At 37.3% G+C, this 22,666-nt stretch overlaps 1 protein-coding gene across 6 annotated transcripts; it reads left to right on the forward strand.

Annotated features, from left to right (window-relative positions):
- Window positions 1-65: 65 nt before the first annotated feature.
- On the forward strand, window positions 66-17,342 carry LOC117134730 (transcription factor cwo). Of its 6 annotated transcripts, XM_033293378.1 has the most exons (6): window positions 66-215; window positions 1,042-1,248; window positions 14,673-14,796; window positions 14,965-15,286; window positions 15,347-15,652; window positions 15,711-15,839. In XM_033293378.1, the coding sequence occupies exons 2-6, from the start codon at window positions 1,190-1,192 to the stop codon at window positions 15,755-15,757; spliced, it is 858 nt and encodes a 285-aa protein (XP_033149269.1). In that variant the 5' UTR covers window positions 66-215; window positions 1,042-1,189; the 3' UTR covers window positions 15,758-15,839. The 6 variants fall into 6 exon arrangements, with proteins under 6 accessions (XP_033149269.1, XP_033149264.1, XP_033149268.1 ...); XM_033293373.1 differs by having other exon boundaries at window positions 70-215; window positions 15,347-17,342; XM_033293377.1 differs by having other exon boundaries at window positions 70-215; window positions 15,350-17,342.
- Window positions 17,343-22,666: the final 5,324 nt, after the last annotated feature.

A 22,666-nucleotide genomic window follows, 5' to 3' on the forward strand; every position in this document is an offset into this window, starting at 1 on the left:
ACATGATTAAACTTATCAATAGACTCGCTGCTTTTAATTTTAGTTCGTTTACCGTGTGCGTTTGATTCATTTCATTTCGAGCGCTCGAGCTGTGCAGTTTGTGTATTAATGTAGTATCGGCCAACGCGCAAGTGTTTTGTTAAATTTGTGTACATACATATGTACATACAATTGTATGTATGTATGAACATAGCAACAACTCTAGTAAAAACTATGTACGCACTTATACATGTACAATATTAAAGTAAAGAACATACATACATATGTATGAATATATATATCCACACGTCATATATCTATATACATATGTAGATGCTTACACTCGCCCATGAGACAATGAATATCGGTGAATGGTTGCGGTAAATTTCCACTGTGAAACGAAAGTTATGTGTAAATAAGTAAATAATGCAAATATTAAAATGCAAATCGTGTAAATTGCTATCGTGTGCTAAACCAAATCACGTTTTTTTGACAATCATTTTTTATTGCTTGTTATCTATAAAGATACATACAAACTATGTATGTATGTATATGAATGTATGTATGGATAAACATCTACATATATACTTTCATATTTACGTACTTACTTACATATGTACATATGTATGCGTATGAAAAATCAAGTGGTAAACTCAAGGTTTCTGAGCATTTATTGTATTTAACACTATCTGATGCACATATTTTAATATATATATGGATGTGTGTATGTACATGTTTATACATTCATAAAAATGTAATATGTAGCCGTCATTTTGTGATTACAGTTTGAGCAAACTGCATATATGTATACATACGTATGTATATACATATACATGTATGTATGTACATTTGCCTGTGTACATACCAAAATTTACAACAATAAATTCTTATCGCGTTTCTGTGGTTGTTATCTCGCCCACAGTTTAAAAATTAAATAATAAACAGAAGACAAATTTTGCTATAGGCTATAAGTCTTCTCAATAAAAAGTAAACAACAATATATAAAAAATACAATATAAAAAGATTTTCTTAAATCATGAAATTTATTTTGTGACTTTAAAGAACAATTGGCTTTTGGATTCGCCGACAACGTGTTTCCTGTTACATCTGTCGCGCAAATTTCTTCGTAACTGCAACGCACGTCTCTACTTTCCGTTGTTTAACCCAAATATACTTCATCAGTTAATAAGACTGACGTGAAGACACCAGTATGGAGCCCTACTGGAGCGAGGCAAGCGGGCACGCTTCGCATCCCGTTAAATATGAGAGGTTCGTTTAATAACTGTAAATGTAAATATTAAAAATCAATGTTTTTATTGTACGGTCAGGCACAACATATAGTGTAAGCCTTTACATACATACATAATTATAGCGCCTATTAATAATATCGATATACATACAATGTACATACACTGTAAATATGTACATACATTAGTCCACTTATTTATTTTGACAAAAACCTGGTGCAGCTTTTCCTTTTGTAACCTTTTTATTTCTTCAATGAAATATTTGTAGTCAGAACTAGTTGCAACCTTTTAAAAATACATATGTATGTGTGTACAATTTAACTAATATGTGCTACTATGCTACCGTTAGGTAGTAATCAAACAAAATTTAGTAAGTGAGTAATAATTTTTATTAGAGCGATGTGTCATTTTCTCTGTTCAAATTAAGATTAAATAAATTACAAAATAAAAAACCCTAAGACCGACGATCCTTGGTCGAACGGAGATTATCAATCAGCTTTGAGATTTGTCGGGCGATTCGTCGATGCGCCAAGAGCTGATTGAGACAATAGAGTCCGGTGGCTACAGCGGCCGCCATTAGGAACACACCCAAAGATATAATCGATGCGGCTCCAAATTGGACATTGCTTCTGATCACGTTGATGAAATTCAGGTTCTCCTCGCATAGCCGATGGATGGAGGGTATGGTTAGGACCGTGTTATGTCCGCTGATGTTTAGCAGCGGCGATGCAGCTGCTGCTGGGCTTCGCATGCCTTTGAGGTTTACGTACCCGCGGCCGTTAACGGTGGCGTAAGAGCTGAACGTTATCGCTTATCGCTTTTACGTTCCATTTCAACTCTAGACAGTTTTAATAAGTCGGTAAAGTTTGAAACAAGATCAGTGTGATCTATGATAACTGGATTTATAACGTTCCACTTTTTTAATTTGAGCATGAGGTTTCCTTGTTCAAGGGTTAACATTCTACTTCTAGTTGTAAGTACAAATCTCGAATAGGTGACCGGTATAAGCCTGTTTTTGTTTGGATGCTTTTAGAATTTCGTTAACTGTGCCTGTTGATTTTCTCCTAAATTCTAGCATTTATAAAGACCTGTCTATTATTTACAGCGACCCACTGCGTCCGCGTCCGTTTTATTTCACGTAAGTCTTCGCATACGTAGTGCCTGTCACAGCTTTGCGGACTGTCCCCAAGAATTCAAGGCTCCTTACCTTGCGATGGTGGATGTTCAAGGCAGTCAACATGTCCATTATATGTTCAATGTCTATCTCAAGTAGTTTTCTCATATGGGATTGACGAAACATGTCCGTCATTTTAATTGTCTCGTCGAATACCCTATTCTGTCGATTTTTGTTGACTCTTGCATTTTGTTCGCCCTGGGCAACCTCAATTTTCTTTTTGCTAATATTGCGCATGAACTCCGGTGAAACGGAGTGTAGGTCTTTTTTTCACTATTGAATGAATCCAATGTATTCTATTGTTGCTTACAATATGAGCTTAACCCTGTTGCTAATACCCCTTTGGAGCTTCAGGCATCGTGCTATTTCTAGCAGTAGGCTGTGTAATAGCTCCATTTGAAGTACTGTGGAGTGGTGGGGCGTTAACTATGGCTGCGCCATCTTTTTATCCATAACGAACCTGATAGTCTCGGGTTTGAAAGCGGGCTCTTTATCGCAGTATATCTGCTGGGGCTTTGGTATCTTCTATGTTGCGGGATATAATTGGTTGCACAACGGCAAATTTTGACCATTTGTCAATGCATGTGAGAAAGTCCTTTTTGTCGGTTGGAAAAATTACGATGTGCAACATTTCTCCTGTGTGTGAACGGATTTCCGATTTGCTGCTTCATTGGGTGTCTATCGTATTTCGCCCTCGCGTAAATCTTATAGTTAAGGACCACCTCGTTTACTCTCGGATACCGCAAACGTGAGTGGCTGATGGTCTTGAAGATATTTATGTCCTTTACCCCACAGAGGTAATGACGAAGTTTAGCCAATGCCCACGCAATGGCTAGTAGCTCACGCTCGTAGTAGCGTAATTAAGCTCTCTACCGTTTAACGTGCGGGATATCGTAATTGAGCGACCTTTTTGTAACAAGACTGCTCCTATGACGTAATCTGAAGCGTCGTGATCAAGTCGAAGGTTTTTTTTTAGTACGGGTACATTAAAATAACGTCTTCTGACGCCAATATGTTTGGATCTGTTTTTGCACCATTTTTGGTAACTTAAAGGCCTATTTATTCAACGTTATCTTTAAAGAATTATGACTTCTGTGGGCTCACGCGCTTCGTGTAGGCTTTTCAGAACCCAGTCCACGTGCTTGAAGTGGTCTGAATTGTTTTTCGACAAGATTATGACATCTACATCTAGATCATCTGCATAGACGTAACATGATTTCCTACCTGCTTCCCGTATTTTTCAAACCGAAAACATTTGTAGAGAACGCTCTCTTTTCCCTATAGCTCTTCGCCAAAGTTATGCTGCGGCTTCCATCAGCTTTCAGATCTAGCGTTGTGAAGTTTTTGGCTTTAGCCAAGTTTGCCAGTATCATGGAGATGCTTGGCATGGGGTATTTATCGGCAATGGTTTGAGATTAAGCTTACTAGAGTCTGTTGACCTTCTCATCAATGCTTTTTTAATCAACCACCCATATTGGATTGTTGTATGGTGCTTGGGATTTGTAATACCTCTGATGTATTGCCCACTTTTAGTTTGCGTTCCTTTAAGCACCTGCAACTTGCTTTAGCAGGTCTAAGCCAATGATCACATGGAAAGTAGACAATGATTCTAGTATGAAAAAGTATGTGTCACACCCAAGCATAGACAGCTTGCATTTTTCGACTATGTTTTTGGAGCCGTGTACAGAGTGGCCGGCGATAGGAGTCTCGACCAGTACGAGTCTCGACCAGTACGAGTCTCGACCAGTACGAGTCTCGACCAGTACGAGTCTTGACCCCGGTCGTCGGGGGCCCGTCATGCGGTTTGATTCTGCATGGCGCTTGCCCCCTTGCTCAGTTTTTCTAAGCCCTGCTGCTTCTGATAGTTTGTAGCTGCCTTAACTTTGAGAACGATGGGTCTACGTCCATTACCTCTGGGGCGCTCTTTACCCCTTACATGGCCTAAAATGTGGACTTTTTTTTCCTGAAGTACCTGTTACGCCGGTTTTTGGTCTTGGCTCTGATGCGCTTCTGCTTCTTTGGTATAATTTGCTGCACGCTAGAACCTTTCATGGTTATTCTATACCTCTAGCACCAAGGCGAATGCCGTTGGCATGCCTTGTGGCCGGGCCGAAAATAGCACATTCCTCCCACATACCTTCTGTTAGGTTTTTATCATACATCATGTACGCCTTATTGGTTTGTAGCTTTTTTAGGGTGCTACCATTGTGCTTGAAAAGTGCCACACTTCCGAACGTTTGACACCCAATCAATAATTGTCGGCTGTCCATCAGCTACCCATGCAAGAATTGTCGGCTGGCATCAACCACAATTTCGGCTGTGTGTGGGGGTGTCACCATGTAAGTAGCATGATAATTTTTAGAGTAGACGCAATCTTGACGTTCTCTGTAAAAAGAACTGATGCTAGTTAGCAATCGGTAAACTTTCAGTTCTGAAACTCGGACTCTTCTTCAAAGCGCGTTTATATATAGGGTGTTCACGAAGTGTTGTATCGTTGTAAAAGTGTAAGCCTACTCGAACAAAATTTGTATGGAATGTGACTTGCAAAGCAATCAAGACCTCACACCTTGACTACGAAAATCGTTGTAACGTTGCAAAACCTATGTTGTAAAAGTCGTAAAAAATACTAAAATGTTTTGTATTTTTTTTGTGTTAATTAGTGCTTAAATAGAAAAATCAAACGTTAAATCAAAGCCAACTCGGCGACAAGAAAGAATGGAAACGATCCTGAGTCGGACCATGCCACTTGAGGATGCCGGATGAAATATGGTAAAAAAGATTAAAATTTAAATTAATAAAATAGTAATAGGTAATAAAATAAATCAATATTTGTGAGTTTCTCTAATGCAAGCTTTAGATCAAATTTTAAATTACTATCATTAATGATAGTTATTTCACACTATTAAAAGGCATCTTTAATCTCACAATTACAAACACAAAGTAATCGAACAGCTGTCAAGTTCAACTTTGCAACACTTTTTCGTCTACACCTTACAAAATAGGGTGCTCACATCAGCAGTGTGGCAATCAATCTATTTTACAACGATACAACACTTCATGAACAGATTAAATAAATTACAATCGGTTTGACAAAAAAAATATAGTTATTAAACTAACACTTGGTGTTTGACAAATCGTCACTGTGAAAGATCTAAAAAAAAACTTTTGAAAATTCCATTCTTATAGCTACTAGACTTACCAATTTGTTGGTATCGACATAGAAGCTTGGATGTAACGATTCTGGTCGCCTCTTGATCCAAATCAGAGAACGGCAAGAGTGTACTACCACATCAAGTATACTGGGTAAATATCCATTAATTATGTTACCAAGCCATTTTTATGCATTTCGCATTAGTTACTGAACAAAAATTAATGGATTGAAAAAAAAACTTAGCTTGTCTATTTTTGAGCTAGTCAATTGTCTATGAGCGAAGAGCCATTGACAAAAGGATGGATGTGTGGGCGTACACAAAAGTCATAAAATGTACAGTTTGGCCTTTTCTTGTGTAAATAAGTTTGCACTCCCGGATGGCCATCCTTCTAATGAATGTGTAGTCCACTGGGCGTGGCAGATGTTGTAGGCGGGTCTCCCTCTTTGGCTGGTCAACGTCGCGGTTAGTTTGTGGTATAAATACCACTAAAGTAGTTCACACACAATTACGTAGGGGAGCTAAATCTTTCCCAAGGCTTAGCCTTGTGGCTAATTGTAAGATAATTGTTTATACGCCCAAGTGCCGGAGTAGACAATATATATTTTGGCTTGTTATTGTCACAGAGGCATATTCAGAACTAAAATCTAAAGATACAATAAAATTGCTTAAGCTAAAGGAATGCAGTGGTCGTCAATATCACGCCACAAAGCAGTGGTCGAAAAGCCAACTCAGCATAATTGCGGGCGATAGCTCCATACTTTGTTGAGACATAAACAGAAGTGTCCGGTTACTGCAGCGGGAAATGCTGACACATAGGGTTTGGCGTTTCGCGTGCATGAGTAACAAATAAATGCTTGGTAGTCGTATTTGTTAACTTCTCCCCCCTCAAGATTATGATCGTCCTCGGTCATGTCAAGACTGTTGATGACCACTTGTGCTTTCTTGGATTCTTTTCTCCTTCGTACACGAGGCAAAGGATTAGTGAGCCAGTGTACAAAAGGGTAAATCCCACTCCAGCTACGACCCATATCTTAGGCGACCATGTCAATGCCATCTCCTCTTTAAGTTCCTGGATGGTGTGTAAATTTTGGCTATTCATCCTGTGGAGTTGTGGCATGCTCAACGTTGGGTCGTGGCTGATAATGTTCAAGAGTGGACATCCAGCTATACCCGGGGTTTTGTTCAAGGCCTCACGCTGATTGATATACCTGGTACCGTTCATGATCGCTGATCGTCCAAATTATTCGAGCCGGGCTTTCGTTGACAATCATAACGCCTTCGTCCACAAATGTGATTGGCTGGGGGTGGCTGGGTTGTGTGTGACAGAGGGCAGTGCCTCCTGCATGTAGGGCTCGGGAGCAGGTGTCGTGATTTGCTAATTTGCAAAAAGTCGCATATGTTGTCTTGGAGCATTCGGTTACGTACAAGGTGTCGTCTCCGCATTCAGCCACGATGTCATCATGTATTTGCAGTGCGGTGTGTTGATGTGATACCGCGAATATGGTGATTTTCTTACATATGAACTTAATTATAATGTGGAAAATGCTATCGGACTGTAAGATTTTAATGCTAGATGCCATTAGAGACTTCAAATCGTTATGGTTAAAGGTAATTGGATTTATAATGTCAGCCTTAGCATGCGTGACTGCAAGCATCAAATTTTCAGTTATAAGCTTCCTATTTCTGGCTAGAAAAGCCTCATACAAATGTGGAGTGTCAACGAAATTGTCCTTCTTTGCTTTAATTATCTGGTTTATGGTATCTGTAATTAGGTTTATGTGTTTCTGAGTTTCTAAATTTATGATCAACTGTCTATTATTTGACTGTAAGTTTTGACTCGGAGATTCGGACTTTTTCAAAATCGGAGGCATCTGGTGTGCCTGCGATAACTTTGAGAGCTGTGCCTAAAAAATCTAAGCTTCTTGCCATTCTTTGATGGAACTTTAAAACGGACAAAAGATTTTTAATATGGTCTGTATCGACATCTAGTAACTTTCTCATGTGTGATTGGGGAAACAAATCTGACAATTTTTCTGTTTCCTCTGCTATGCTTGTGAACTCAGTCAGATTACTTGAATGCCTCAAGTAGTCTCTTTGTTCCCAACCCACAGCATTGTCGTCTACTACAGGATAGACATACCATGTCTTGTCAATCTGTTCTCTTAGTACGTTATCTATGGTCCTTTGGAAAATGTTACTTGGATTTTTTAGGCCGAAAGGTGGGCGACAAGACTCGTATTCACCGCCGCTTACTGAGAAAGAGTTCTTTTTTGCGAGACTCTCGTGTTAGCGTCGCATAAGCTCCTTAATACTGTGGGAATATGTTTATGACGCATCTGCATAGACATAGCATGTCTTGTCAATCTGTTCTCTTAGTACGTTATCTTTGGTCCTTTGGAAAATGTTACTTGCATTTTTTAGGCCGAAAGGTAGGCCACTTTTTAACAACTGTTTGATTTCGATGTTTACAAAATCTGCAACCCCCATAGGGAGTGAGTACCGCTTAGAGTATACGGGTTCGTTATCTATCGTACGAGTAGTGGCAATTACTGAGGTATTATAAGGTAGTGCCTCTTCAGAGGTATAAAAAACCTTAATGTTCTCTAGAATCATATTTTGAATTCCACTTTATCATTAACGTTAGTGAAGTTAACGCTGTCACTATTGTGATAGTGTAACTGTTCTGATACGTTCTCGTACTCTAGCGTGTTGTTGACCAAATTCAAATTCACCCCCGCCCGTTTTAGAAGGTCAAAGCCTATGATGGCATCAAAAGTACTGAGTGTATCAAGTACAAAAAATGGAGATGTCTGCCCGAATATTGTTATTAGGCATTTCTCTTTAATTTGACTGGAGGCGTGTATTGAGCTCACAGTGAAAGGGCCATCGACAGGAATTATGTTTTTTAGCTTCTTTACGGGCCTCACATAATTTTTTGCCGCGGCTGTATCGATCAAGATTCTTAGTGTTTTCCCAGCCAGCTGTCGCTTAATGACTGGCAGCCGCAAGCACTAAAAAATTCGACGAATCGCTGTCGCATGTCGATTCGTTGTTGTCATCATCTATCTCGGCAACCGTGGCTGTAGCTTTTTTTTTATAGCTACTTTCTATGGCATCAGTGGAACTTGAACAACATTGTTCAGCCGCTGACGCCTTTGGCCTGTCATAGGTTCAGATGTGTTACCTCGTTTGGGCACTGTTAGTTTGAGTTTGCCCGAATTGAGTGGGGTGCTTAAATTTTGATGAGGAATCTACATCCCTGACTTTCTTTCGTAAGCTGCTCTTCACCATTGCTGTTTTGTTTTCGCTTAAAGTGAGGGTTTTTTTTCTTGACCTCGCTCGTCCCTGTGATTTTTCCCTGCTTGGACTGCGCACGCGACATGCTTATTAGCTTCTGCGAGCTGTGCCTTTTCTTCAACTTCTTTAGCGTACGTTGACGCAAACATGCTTCTTTCAATGCTCCGCTTCTTTGGCTAAAGCAAAGGCAGATGGTAAATCATTAGGCTGAGCTGGGAAAACAATTGTCCTAAGGTGCTTAGTAAGCCCTGAAATAAATGCATGTAATGCATCAGCTCTTATCTCTTTGTTAAGAAGGTCAGCGCCATTTTAATCATGAGTCATTGTAATTTTATTCGTAACGAGAGTCAGCTTTTGTTCGACTACATCGTAGTATTGCATGAGGCTTAGGCCTCCCTGCCTTACCTCTAACCCTTGTCGAAGAAGGCGTAGTGATGTCCTGTCTGCATAAGTACAATCCAACCTAGCTATTATAGCATCAAGGTTGAGTACTGTATTATGCGAAACTAAAACTGCTCTCGCAGGCTTCTTGACTTTATTCCTCATATTGACACCGCCTGATAATGTGTGCTGCTGCCATCAAATGGCTTAAATAGCTCGTATGCATCTGTGGCTGATTGTCGCCATGCTACTACTCGTCTTGTGTCCCGTTAAAATAGGGGACAGACAATATCTAACGGGATATCGCATTTTATTTCTGGGTGTATCTGAATGGGGTCTCTATACGCAAGTTATTTATTTGCGATTGCATTTCAATCATACGTGATTGTAAGGTTGCTTCTTGCCGCGCCAAAGCTTGGTCGACGGCGGCGGTTACTAACGCATGAATTTCGTTTACATTCATGTTTATTTCTGTTTGAAAACTAGTGTTGGGGTCAATGTCCCACCCGTCGTCACTGTCGTATTCTGTTTTTATTTCCCTATATGTACCTGGCCAGCTCATTAGCTTGTATCAAACATTTTACACTTCACATGCACAAATTAGAAGCCGATTTTATGCAATCGGCATGGATTATAGTTATTGTCTTATTTTTGTAATTTTCACATTGCTGATTTTAACAGTCACTGTTGCTTGCATAGGGTTTATTACGTTATGTTTAATTCACTTTATTTTCGATTTGAAGTTTTTTGTTGAACTTACATGTTTTGTTAGGGTCTTATCGCTAATTCGTAGGTTCTAATTCGTTGGAATCGAATTTGAATAGTTTGATTACCTTTTTGTTTTTTTTTTTTAAATTAAATCATTTATTGTGTCTGGAATTATGTCGTACAAACTTATGTATTGTATGGGAAGGTATGTATGGCACGTTTGGGTCTAACAATAAGACTATTGACAATTATTGGCTTGTGTATTTATGTCATCCTTGTGTCATGTAGATCTGTTGGGTGATTTCTTTTTAATATTATTGGTAGCGGGTTGACCAGATTGCTACCCCACAAGTTGGGATGGGCCATAAGCTTGTCTGCATATCGGTTGCTGTGGTGATTGATCTGACCTTCGATCAGAACTAATCGAAAGTCACTTTCACTTGCATGGCTAGTGACGTGCCAGGGATGCTAGACGCACGCTGAGCAGCACGTGACGTGTCGTGAACCACTTGCAGTCTGTTAAGATGGTGCTTTTAGGTTGTACCCCAAACTTGGATGGCGTAGATCCAAGTTGGCGTTATTATTGCCTGGATGAGCAGTGCTTTTGTATCCATCTGTAGCCTGTTTAAAGCAAGGAGCCAGTCGAGCTTCTTTAGCCTTTCAAGACCTTTAACTGTCGTGATGTGGGCCCTCCATATAAGTGCACGGTCTAAGTGGACACCCACGGTCTAAGTGGACACACAAGTAATGCCGTTGATGGTGTTCCATATGGGAGAACCGAGCAGGCTCCAATCTTAATATAGGCCATATACAACGGTTACTATTTAAAATAAATAAGTATCATTATGGTAACTGATAATGATCAGGCATCATCTGATTTTCAGACATTTAAAAATAGTTTAGCTAGAATACGGTACGGTTTAGAATACGGTAAAAAAAAAATTGGGCGTAAACAAGTTTTTGTTGATCCTCGTTACGAATTTAGTTAGGGAGCGTCAGGCTGCTCCAGAGGGACCACCAAACTTTGAACGCGTTACTCGTACTTACCATGTTAAGAAAGTGAATACGCAGAGAATATCGTACGGATTTTTTGATAAATTAATTCGTCAATTTTTAATTGGCGGAAAATTGCCTTGATTTTGAGTGAAATTTTGACTTTTTTTTCAAACATTTGCCAAAATTACAAAAATCAATATTTTTACAAATTCGTACGACATTCTCTAGCATTACTTGTGGCGTAGAGTTTTTTTCTGGAAATAAATTTTGTTCATACTTTTAAATATATGAATAACATTTCATTCTGGTCTAAAAAAAATCTCGAAAAAGCGCTTAAAAAAACGGGCTAGAGAGATGTTACCCCTTAATAGCGAGTCTCTCCTGAAATCCTACCCCTAACGTAAAAATATCAAATTTTGTTTCTCACCAGGACCACATGGAGTCGCAGGCACTTACGTATTGCATGTAACACCCGCTATATAAGATTATATAATTTTTTTTCTTAACTTAATTTTAAAATTAAGTATTAAGTATTTAAATATGTATTTTAATTATTTGTAAACTTTGATATATTTGATAATAAAATGAAAATGGTATTATGAAGTTGTGGAAATGTATGTAACAGGGAGAAGGCGGCGAGGCAGACCCCATAAAGCATATATATTCTTATATATTGTTGTGAGTGCGTTCGTGTGTTTGGTGACATTAGTTGACTAAGCATTAGTTGACTAGGGTCAAAGTGTACGTTTTTCCAATAAACCCATTTGTTTTATTCGTGATAGATATTATATGCTGTAATCGAATTCGTTTAGTTTTATCTGTCATCTTCGTCACTTCATGCTTGGTTTTTTATGTTATTTTTTTTTATGTAATTTGATAACTCAGAGTTGTAGCTACATAGGCCTCGGAATGATTTTATTTCATTTTACGTTTTGGGTATTATGTATTTTATTATTGCTCTGGTCTTGGTCTGATGTAATTTTAGCTTGCCTTACTTTGGTTAAAACTTCTCTGAATGACGTTATGTGTTCTTCAAATGGAGTCGAATATATTATAATATCGTCGAGGTAATCTCAAAATTCTTTGAGAATTAATTCCTCTGGTAGATTATTCATCCAGCGTTAAAAAGTCGCTGGTGCATTTTCAAGTCCGACCTACATATGCGTTATAAATAAATGTGTAAATGTTGTAAATGATCCCTCGTTGTTATCAAAAAGACGTGGCCTCGTGGTCAATACAGGTCGGGTTCAGTATAAGGCTCTTAAGAAGATTACGTTGGGGCCTTCACTTCATCCCTTCAAATTACTGGCTTACAAATTTAATGGCGGTTATATGCCGGAGCAAGTATTTCTTATTATGATTTGAATAAGTTCCAATCACAAACTGACTTAACTAAAGGAATGAATATAAAGGTTCTTGATAAATTCACCAGGTTAGTTACATCACTTCAGCACTATAAATCTAAACAAATTCTGCCTGGTAAGCCAAACTGTTCGTTCTCGGGAAAAGGCGTAGTTGCAGTACATCTTAATACATGATACTCTGGTGCGGCCAAGTTTTCGGGTTTATTGGAGAGCGCTTATTGGAGAGCGCCCTTCATCTTGCTTGGTGTTAAAGTAAATTCGTAATATTACGAATGGCTATGGACGGTTCAACCGGAAATGATTTCAAAAAGCTCGAATGAACCAAGGATAGCTTAAAAACAACGTTTCGAACGATATTTCGTCCACATAATGGCTCTCGAATTCACCAGTCGCGAATCCGATTGCTTATTTCATTTGGGGATTCCATATTGGACTAAAAGATACACCAGTCTCGAGGCGCTAAAAAATCTCGTTCTTTGCGAGTGGTCAAAATACATGGAAGTTACATTCGAGCGCTATATATCAAGTCAAGGCAAAAGGTGGTTATATCGAGCAAAAGTAAATTGATTCTTTTTTTTTTCCTATTTTTTACTTTGAATTGAATAAAAGTAATTTTCCAAACAGAATTTGTGGCCTGTTTAATCGGTATCACTTCGAGTGATGATAAGAAAATTAAGATAATTAATTAATGCTTACCAGAGAGCGGCAAGAGTGCACTCACCCTAAAAACACTGTGCGTACAACCCAGTACTACTGACACATATAAGCAAAACAGTGGCTGATGGGCAGAAGAAATTATTGTATGTGTCGGGAACATATACGCGAGCCGTGCACAGGAAAAAGGTTCAAAAAGTGTTTCAAGTGTTTCTACCTGCCTTCGCGTCGGCGTCGCAGCCACTGCTGACATATGTATAGAAATATGAAAACTTATAAATATGCTTGAACTGATTGTAACAAAATAAAAAAAAAATAATTGGATATTTTATTACTTGTTGATTTTATTTGACCTAAACAAGTAATAAAATTTTGCGCTGACCTGCTGGTGTATTTGGGAAATTTTTAAATGGGCATTCTGTTATAGAAGCAAACATTGAAGCATTCTGCTTCAAACGTTTTAATATATGGCCTCATTACCTGCCAAAGCAAAATTTTAATATTGATCATTATTTACCGCTTCTAAAATAAAAGTTTGCCACGTCCATAATATGCAAAAGGTCAAAAAGTGTTGCGTTGCAGCCAGTGCTGAAGACTGCAAGGGCTAGACACAAAGTAGTGACTGTGAATGAGCTTGGTAATAAATAAATATTAAATTTCATATTACATCACGTTCACATTAAATCACACAATCAGTCAGCACTGTTGCAAGCGAGCGAAATTATTTCTCGCAAAGGCATAGTCCAGTCGAACGTATTTTCTTCTGCGCACCTGAAACACTTTCAAAGTTTTTTCAAGTGCTTCAAGTGCAAGTGCGTACATTGCGACTTAAAATTTTTTTGTGTCCGCGTCAGGTCCTGCACTTCTTTTTTTACTGTGCAACTCTTGTGCCTAAAAAGTGCCACTCTTGCCGTTCACTGCTATTGCCTTCTAGTTCTTAGGTAATCAAATCAAGTCAAAGTAGAATTTATCTCATTTATGCATGCATGTGTATTTATTAATAATTAATAAATATTGCATTCCAAGTCTACGTCAGTCTGGGCTATCAGCGGCGTCGGTAGCGTCAAGTACGTACCGAAAAGACAAACACAGTACTTCGCGCAACAAATTTACTGTCTCAAAAAAGGCAAGAAACCTATTTAACATTGCGTTTGGAACACCGCTCAATTTTTGTGCAGAACGAAAAATTTACGATTGGTGTGTTGGCACACTCCTTCCATAGCTGTATGCTGACATGAATTTTAGAACTATAAATTGTATTATTGTAATTGTTAACGCAACGTTTTTGCCGGCGATTGAAGCTACGTTCGTTTTATAAATTATCAAAGTTTATCGTTTAGAAAAGTTACAATCATACAATACAACCTTTGTTACTTCGACTGAAGAAGTTTAATATCTGTTTTTGACAACTTTCAAAAAGCACGTTCTACCTCATTACTTTTACTGCACTGTGGTAGAGTGACTTCTTCGGCAGAGTCGTCTCCAAACCTTGGCCTTTAGAAAAATTTTATGAGTGAATTTTAAAATACATCTTAACGATAGAAAGTTTATGGGATCAAAGTATTGAAGAATTACATAAAGTAGCCGAATCACTTTTTAAACTTGAACTTAATATCTTTTAAAGAAAGTTGTTAAATATTTTAAAAATGCAAATATCTATATTGTTTTTGAAAAATATCAAATATAATTTCTTTTTACATGTGCAACAATACGAATATAGTGAGGCAGCAGTTTCCAGTTTTCCATATTGCACAGAATCTAGCTTAAACTTTTCAACATCAGCAACAGCATATAGTGAGGATGATACCGAATACAGCTCCGGAAGACGAAATAAAGCATCGAGGGTAAATATTACAATTTAAGACCGAACGTCAAAAAATCAGAATATAATCATTAGATAATTTTCTTCTTACCAATATATCGAAATAGTTGTATAATAATAATAATAATAATAATGATCATAATAATAATAATAATAATAAAAATAAATTAAAACTGTTTGCTACTCGCAGCAAGATCCATTGTCACATCGTATTATAGAAAAACGACGCCGAGATCGCATGAACTCTTGCTTGGCGGACTTATCACGATTAATTCCACCGCAATATCAACGCAAGGGTCGTGGCCGCATTGAAAAGACCGAAATTATTGAAATGGCCATAAGACATCTGAAGCATTTGCAAAACGAGTGTCTCCAAAAAGAAAGCGAATATCGAAGTGGTTATATGGACTGTATGAAGGAGGCTGCTAAGTTTCTTTATGATAGCCAAATGCAGGATTTCTGTTATCGCTTATTAGCACGCTTACAAGAACATATGGATGAGGTATTCAAGGGTAATTAAAAATATTAATCAACGTTGTGAATATGAATATTTATCTTTTCTAATTTTTTAGCAGATTGTTACAAATCATCCCGAATTTGTCACATGCCGGATAATATAAGTGCATCAAGTGGTAGTCCAAATCAGTCATACCACCCTTCCATTTGCAATTTTCGGGAAATGCTTATTACATCTGATGTAGAGCATAGCAATGATCATAATGATGTCAAAGACTTAAGCTTTCGCAATCATTTAAACCAGTTGCATCGTAGCCAACAAGTGGCTCTATCAGCTGCAACTGCCGTTGCAGTTGCAGTGACTAATGGCAACGCCTGTGCCGTTTTTGAACGTCAAAGCCCAAATAAGCAAGCCGTGAAGGGTAATAGTCTTGTCCCTGATAACATACCTATTAACTCAACGAGCTCTACAAATACTAGTAGCAATAGCGCGTGCTTCACATCCGCAACATCTGCTGGATCATTAGCCAAGACGCCTGTAAAGATTGTAACCGTTGCTGAACATCAACAGCCACATCAAGCAGCTGTGATCACATCAACGGCGTCGCATCATCATCCCCAATCTGAAAGTAGCCAACATGATTATGAATCATCCCACGAGCCTATTCTTCACACGGATACATCTAACATGAATTCACCTCCCCCGCGAGATTCAATATTGCCGCATACTCATTTACAGCACAATCATCATACTGCAGATAGTCTCTTGTCAATGCGCATGAGAAACTATTCGGAATCATCGCATGAGATTGAGCACAACAATAACTACAAATATAAGAATCACATTAAAGAGCGATTTGTTCATGAGCTGCATGATGAAGAAACAAGCAGCGAGCATGGACCGCATCTGCAGAGCGAGCATTCCAATTTGCATACACTGTCCGAGCACTCAAAGGATGGCACAGAGCCGGAAATTGCTCCAATAATTGCTAAGAAACGCAAACAAGCTGAAGCGGACGCTACCTGTAATAGAAAATCTTACGATGAACAGAACCAAACTAATAATATAAGTCATTCCCGACCTCTGGTGCGTGACAACAAATCATCCTTTTCATTTAGCGATATTAAGGATATTAAATCAGAACTGCATAATATAAGTTCTAACTCTAGCCCATTGCTTACAAAGCTATGCGCTGGTGGTTCACAGCTAAGTACACCCAGCAGCACAACAGCGCCATTGCTACAGCATCATTCGTTTACTGTTCCCATATTTGCGCTACATGGCCAAGGAACCTACTATGTGCCTTTAAATGTGAACTATTCGGCTCTTGTGCCATATCTAAATGGCGTAGATCTTTTCGAAAAAAGCTATATTAATATGCCAATAGTTCATCCTATTAATATTAATGTAAACTTTATGGCTAATTCAACATCTGTGTCTTTGATAGGGGCTGCAGCTGCTTCTGCCTGCAAACAGCACGTAATTGTATCTAAAGATACAGGAGCTGCTGCTGCTTTCGTTGCCGGGGCAGCTGTGGCTAACGCAAAGCTAGAACAGGTCAGAGAACGTTGGTGAGCCCCTTAATTAAGCCTAAAACAACTCTACCTCATTTACTGTGAGCAATCATAAAATGATTGAATGAATGTTAATGCAGCAAACTATACACATCTATATAAGCAGTCTAAGAGGTGGTGACTACCAGCCTTACGGTATTTTATAAAAGCTGAAAGTATATAATAATAGTGAGAACGATCATGCACTAAGTTGTTTGGATCGTCGTGGCAGATCCAATTTCTGCCTACTTAGTTGCTTTATGTCAACACATTTATGTATGTTTATTATTATGCTATATTATTGGACAATACGCACTCATCCAGTAAAAAGAAAATATCAGAACGTGTTCGAAGACTTATTAATTAGCCAAGCATTAAAATTTGAAATAGAAGGGCAACATTGTTCTTTCCGCAAGAGTAATATTCTGACAGACAGCGGAGTACATAAAGTTATGAGTAATTATGCTCTAAACCACCGAATTTGGGTTGTAATTTTATCAGGCATGAAAACGATATCAACGTTTTTTATTGTATATACTATACACATACATATTCAAATAAAAGTATAAAATATTTTGTTAAAATAACTTTAATATTAACATATACATATAGTGTAAGTGTTATGGTACTTTGCTAATAAGCAACTTACTTGTTTATATGTTAGTATCGTCATAACTAATTGTTAAAGTTTATATATTATCCATTAAAAATTATATCGTTATCTGGTTGTTTTTATCAAGAATCAATTTTCGTAATTAATTTTTTTTTAATTATAACACATACTGTGATATGTTTTTCGGTCTTATTACAATTATTTTTATGTGAATTATGAATGCGCAATTGTATGTAACAAGGAAAAGGACGCGTGGTAGACTCTAAAAAGTATATATACTTACGTATTGATTAATTTTCGTATCTATTAAATGACCCGGCAAAGCCTAAGGTCAACACTGATTATTTTCGTTAAACACGTCTTGTTTATTGTATATTCAGCTTAAGACTAAATACAAGAATTTTCTTATGCTATGAATGAAAACAAAAGTGCCCTGTCAGCGATCACGCGTATTTCGTATTTCTGCATGTTTATGTTTACGCTAGCACTATTCTGTATGTCAGCATAATATGCCACTGCATAATATGCTACTTCCCACCCCTTAAGAGAGAAGCTAATGCTTCTGCTGATGTTGATAGGTACAACCTGGGTAATGCTGTTGGGTTTGTATCCTGTATGTTTATGGTTCTTGTAGGTTTAAATTTTAAATATATGCAAATGATACAAATTATTAAACTTATGATTGATACAATTATACAGGTTGTGATATTATTCTTTGATATTAATTTTACAACGTCTTTATGTTCTATTGGTTTAACTTTTATTAATCCTAAGGGTGTATACAATGGAGTTAAATTTATTTGGGCGTTCAAGTGGTTTTCGCTCAACACTATGTTTTCTATTTGAATTTTACATTGTCTTATTGTAATTATTTTTCTTGTCTTACAGTGGTATTTATTTATATTATATTCCAAGTTAGTATATTATTTGGTTCTACATATTTAATTATTTGTTTGACTGTTACAGGGACGAAATTACATATCGGGTTAGCTCTTTTTATAATATTTTTAATACATTCATTGTTTATCTCTTTGTAATCTTGGTTATAAATTTTATTTTGTTCTTCGATATAAGTATCTTTTTCTGAGTGATCGAGCTGGTAACCGTTACTATCTGGGTAGGGTATTATGTTAATGGTGTGAACAGTTTTTTGTTTAATAGGGTTGTGTGATATGATAAGTATTTGATTAGGGTTAATCCAGGTTGATGTTTTGGTTAGCAATATGTTACTACTGTCTACTTTTTCTAACTTATCGTAGTTAAGTAATTTCGGGTTGAATAGTCCTAATCGGGAAAGTTGCATGCCCATTGCAATATCTTCTATGTATTCGGTAATTGGATAAGTTCGTATAATATTTGTTCTACGTTGCTATGTTTATCCTCAAATTCTTTAATCTTTTGCATGTCATGTCATGTCATCTATTTCGTGTAAGTTAATTGAATTCGTTACTACTGATTCTAATTGGTTTTGAATTTTCATTCGGTCATTATCGTCTAACGTTCCAAATAAATATTTAAATGCAGATCCTACCATGTTAATCAGTCCTCGTTTTTGGCTATTTATCTGGTGTACGGTTATACCATTAATTGTCTTAGCATTTTGTTGTGTAAAAGTTTAATTTGTGGGTTGTTAGTGTAATTAGTTATTTTGGTATTGAAATATTGGGTTAGATTGTCTATATCAGTAAGGTTAATGCGAAGACAATGATGTTCATATTCTGACGGGATTTGTACTGGTTTATCGGAAAATAGGAGATATCCATGATTACTATCGATGTTGTTTATCTGTATCTGTTGACATAGGTTTATACAGGTGCGGAGGAATATTATGATGAACCAGGAGCCTGTAGGATAGGAATTTGATTAGTTTTCTTTAGTTTCTTGAATTGAGTTTTGTAGTAGTGTGTTTCCCTATTTCTGTTAGTAATTTTATAATGGTTGTCGTCAGTTTGTTCAACATTTTTGGTTAGTTTGAATTGGTTTTCCAATTTGCCTTTTTGTAGAGGTCCTTTTCTGTATCTAGTGTCAACTTCGTATTCTTTCCTGTCTTTATTAATTTCATTAATTTTATTTTCTTTGTTTTGTTATATGTCTAATGTTGGTTGTCCGGCGTAAGGAAAAATACGTGGGCGTTCACAGCGAAAGCTTTGTACCAGTAGCTGTTTCATGTCTGGTTTTGTCATTGTAGATATGAAGTATTGTTTCTATTTTGCTTAGTTTGGCTTCGTTGTCGTCTGAATTGTTAATAATACGGATTTTTTCGTTTATTGTTTTGTGAAATCTTGCTATATCTGCTACGCCTGTTTTCGTTGTATTAAGTTGTAATTCTACATCTTCGCTCTCAAGCCATCGTTTGAGGGCTAAGCTGGAGAATGCGCCATCTCTATCTGCTTTTAAAAGTCTGGGTTTTCCCAACTGATTAAATATTCGCATGAGAGCATTTTTACATTCCATCCAGTCTTTGGTTTTTATCTGTTCGAGAGTAGCGAATTTAGAATAAATGTCTATGCAGCTTAAGTAGTGGTTGCCTTCGGAAGAATAAATGTCTATTACAAATTTATCGCGGCAATGTTCGGGTTTGGGTGTGATTTTCATTGGCATGTCGGTGTTACGGTGTTCTGTTTTTGCTAGATTACATATTTGACATTCGTTGATTATATTTTAGATGAGGAGTTGGCTATTGGGAAAGTAGTATGTTTCACCGAAAAGTTTTGTAGTTTTTTGGATTCCAGGATGTGTGTGGTCAGAACTAGTTCTTTAAATTTTGCATAGGTAGATACGTTTTTTAATAAAATAAGACTGCGGACGATTTTAGTATATTTTGCATTAATGATTTCTTTGTATGCACTTTGGATTACCTCGAAATCTGCATCGCTATCAATGTATAGAGCACTATTTTTTGAACAAAAATTTTCGAGTAAGTATTTTTTAGCTGTTTCTGTAGTCATGTTTTCGTAAGAGATGCGTATGATTTGTTTTTTCAAATAAGTCTTGTATATTAGTAGAACCTTTGGAAAATATAATTTGGCGTTTGTAGCAATTGATTGGTTCTTCTGATAGTTGTATTAAATTTATGCTATCTTCTTCTGCGCTGTGTTGTGTGGATTCTCCGAAATATGCTTGTCCTATCGTTATTCTGGATAAGGCGTCGGCGACGTAATTTTCTTTCCCTTTATTTTATGTCAAAGTCATATTCCGAGAGTCTGATTTTCCATCTTACTAATTTTGCATTAGGTTCTTTTAGTTTGTGTAGCCAACACAATGGTTGGTGATCGGATGATACGGTAAAATGTCGGCCTAATAAGTAATGTCGAAAGGTTTTAGTTGCCCAGACTATAGCTAACAGTTATTTTTATATTGCGCTGTTATTTACCTCATGTTCGTTTAACGTTCTACTGATAAAACTAACGGGGTGTCCGTCTTGTGAGAGAACGGCTCCTAAAGCTACGTTACTGGCATCTGTGGTTACTACAAATTTTCTTTCGTAATTTGGTATTTTTAAAATTGGATCTTCGGAAATTAGAAATTTTAATTTTTGAAATGCTTCTATGTAATCTTTTTGATTAATATTTATTTTGGCTCCTTTTTTCAAACATTTAGTTAAGGGTTTGGCAATATCGGCAAAGTTGGGTATAAATTTTCGGTAATAACCGGTTAGCCCTAAGAAAGCTTTGATTTCTTTGGTTTTAGTTGGTAATTGATATTTTATTATGGCTTTTATTTTGTCAGGGTTTGGTTTGATCCCATCTTTAGTAATGACGTGTCCTAAGAAAGTTGTTTCTTTTTTTAAGAATTCACATTTGTTTAACTGTAGTTTTAGATTTGCCTCTGATAGTTTTTCGAAAACTGCTTGCAAGGATTGTTCTTCTAAGGAAGTTGAAAAAATTATGATGTCGTCTAGATATACCAAACAATGTTTGTTCAGAAAGCGGTCGAAGTAAGTTGTTCATACAACGTTCGGAATGTGGCTGGGGCATTTTTAAGCCCAAATTGGCATTCGTGTATATTCATAATGGCCCATGTTTGGTTGAGAACGCAGTCTTAGGTATTGAATCTGTGTCCATTTCGATCTGATGGTAACCCTTTGCGAGGTCTAGTGTTGTGAAATAATCGCATTTCCCTAATTTGCCTAATATGTCGTCCATATTCGGTATAGGGTATCTGTCACTTACGGTAATTTCGTTTAGCTTTCTATAGTCAATTACAATACGGAATTTTTTCTGTCCAGAGGCGTCTATTTTTTTGGTACAACGCAGACGAAGCTGTTGTAAGGTGTTATGTAATGGTTTTGTGTTATCTTTATTCGGGTCTATTGGGTCGTAAAGATCCTTTTCTTGTAAAACATTTATAAGGGCCTTCAAGTTAGGAATGTTACAATTAATTATTGTGAAATAAATGTGGGTAGGTAATTTCTGAACTAAGCTTTCGATACTAGTTTGAATTAGTTTATTGTACAAAAATGTTTCTAACTTATTGCTTAAAATCTGCCTTTTCCTTTTGGCATCTTCCAAGAATTGTCGTACATTACCTCGAAACTGCGTGTTCCGAAAGTCTTTTAACAGTCGATGATTGGGAACCTGGGGTTTGTAGCTTAGGATGAGTTGCCGCCTGAGCTCCGTCCAAACTGGTGAGGTTGGTCACTCCAAGCGTCCGGATAACATCGCCACTGATGTTTCTCTCGATGTGTCCAAAGATGATTAGCTTCTGCCGTTCCTCAGTCGTCTGGTATAGGGCCAAGATGAAATCGATGCGGCTGATGAAGGTGTATAGTGTAGTCGGGGCACCTTGGAAGCTCTCGATAGCATGTATTTGCCTTTCGACTTGAACCATATTTGATTCGGAGAGTTGTACTATCTCTGCTGCAGCAACGGCCATTGTGCTTTGTCTCTTGAGTTTCAACTTCTTGTATTACTGCTTGGTATGGTTTTCGGGCAATTTTGATCTCTCTTCGATTTTTAAGCTATGGCGTGTGGGTCTCGAGGGTTTTACTGACTTAGGTGGGTCCACGGGATTGAAATTCTTGATTTTTACTGCTTGGTTAGTTGTACTCGAGTTTTATGCTTAGGTGTGTCGGCTGAGGTCACAATATATTTAATTACTGCTCTTTTATAGTGCCTTCGGGATCTAGTGTTTAATGTATATTTGGCATTTTCATTAATCAGTGTATATATTTATGGCTTAAATATATTTTCAATTCTTCGTTCTATGAGATGTGAAATGTATATGTTGCAATTGTTAGCGATTTGTGATTTTGTTGGAGTACCAGTGG

This window comes from Drosophila busckii, chromosome 2R, assembly GCF_011750605.1.
Source record: "Drosophila busckii strain San Diego stock center, stock number 13000-0081.31 chromosome 2R, ASM1175060v1, whole genome shotgun sequence".
Lineage (NCBI taxonomy): Eukaryota > Metazoa > Arthropoda > Insecta > Diptera > Drosophilidae > Drosophila > Drosophila busckii.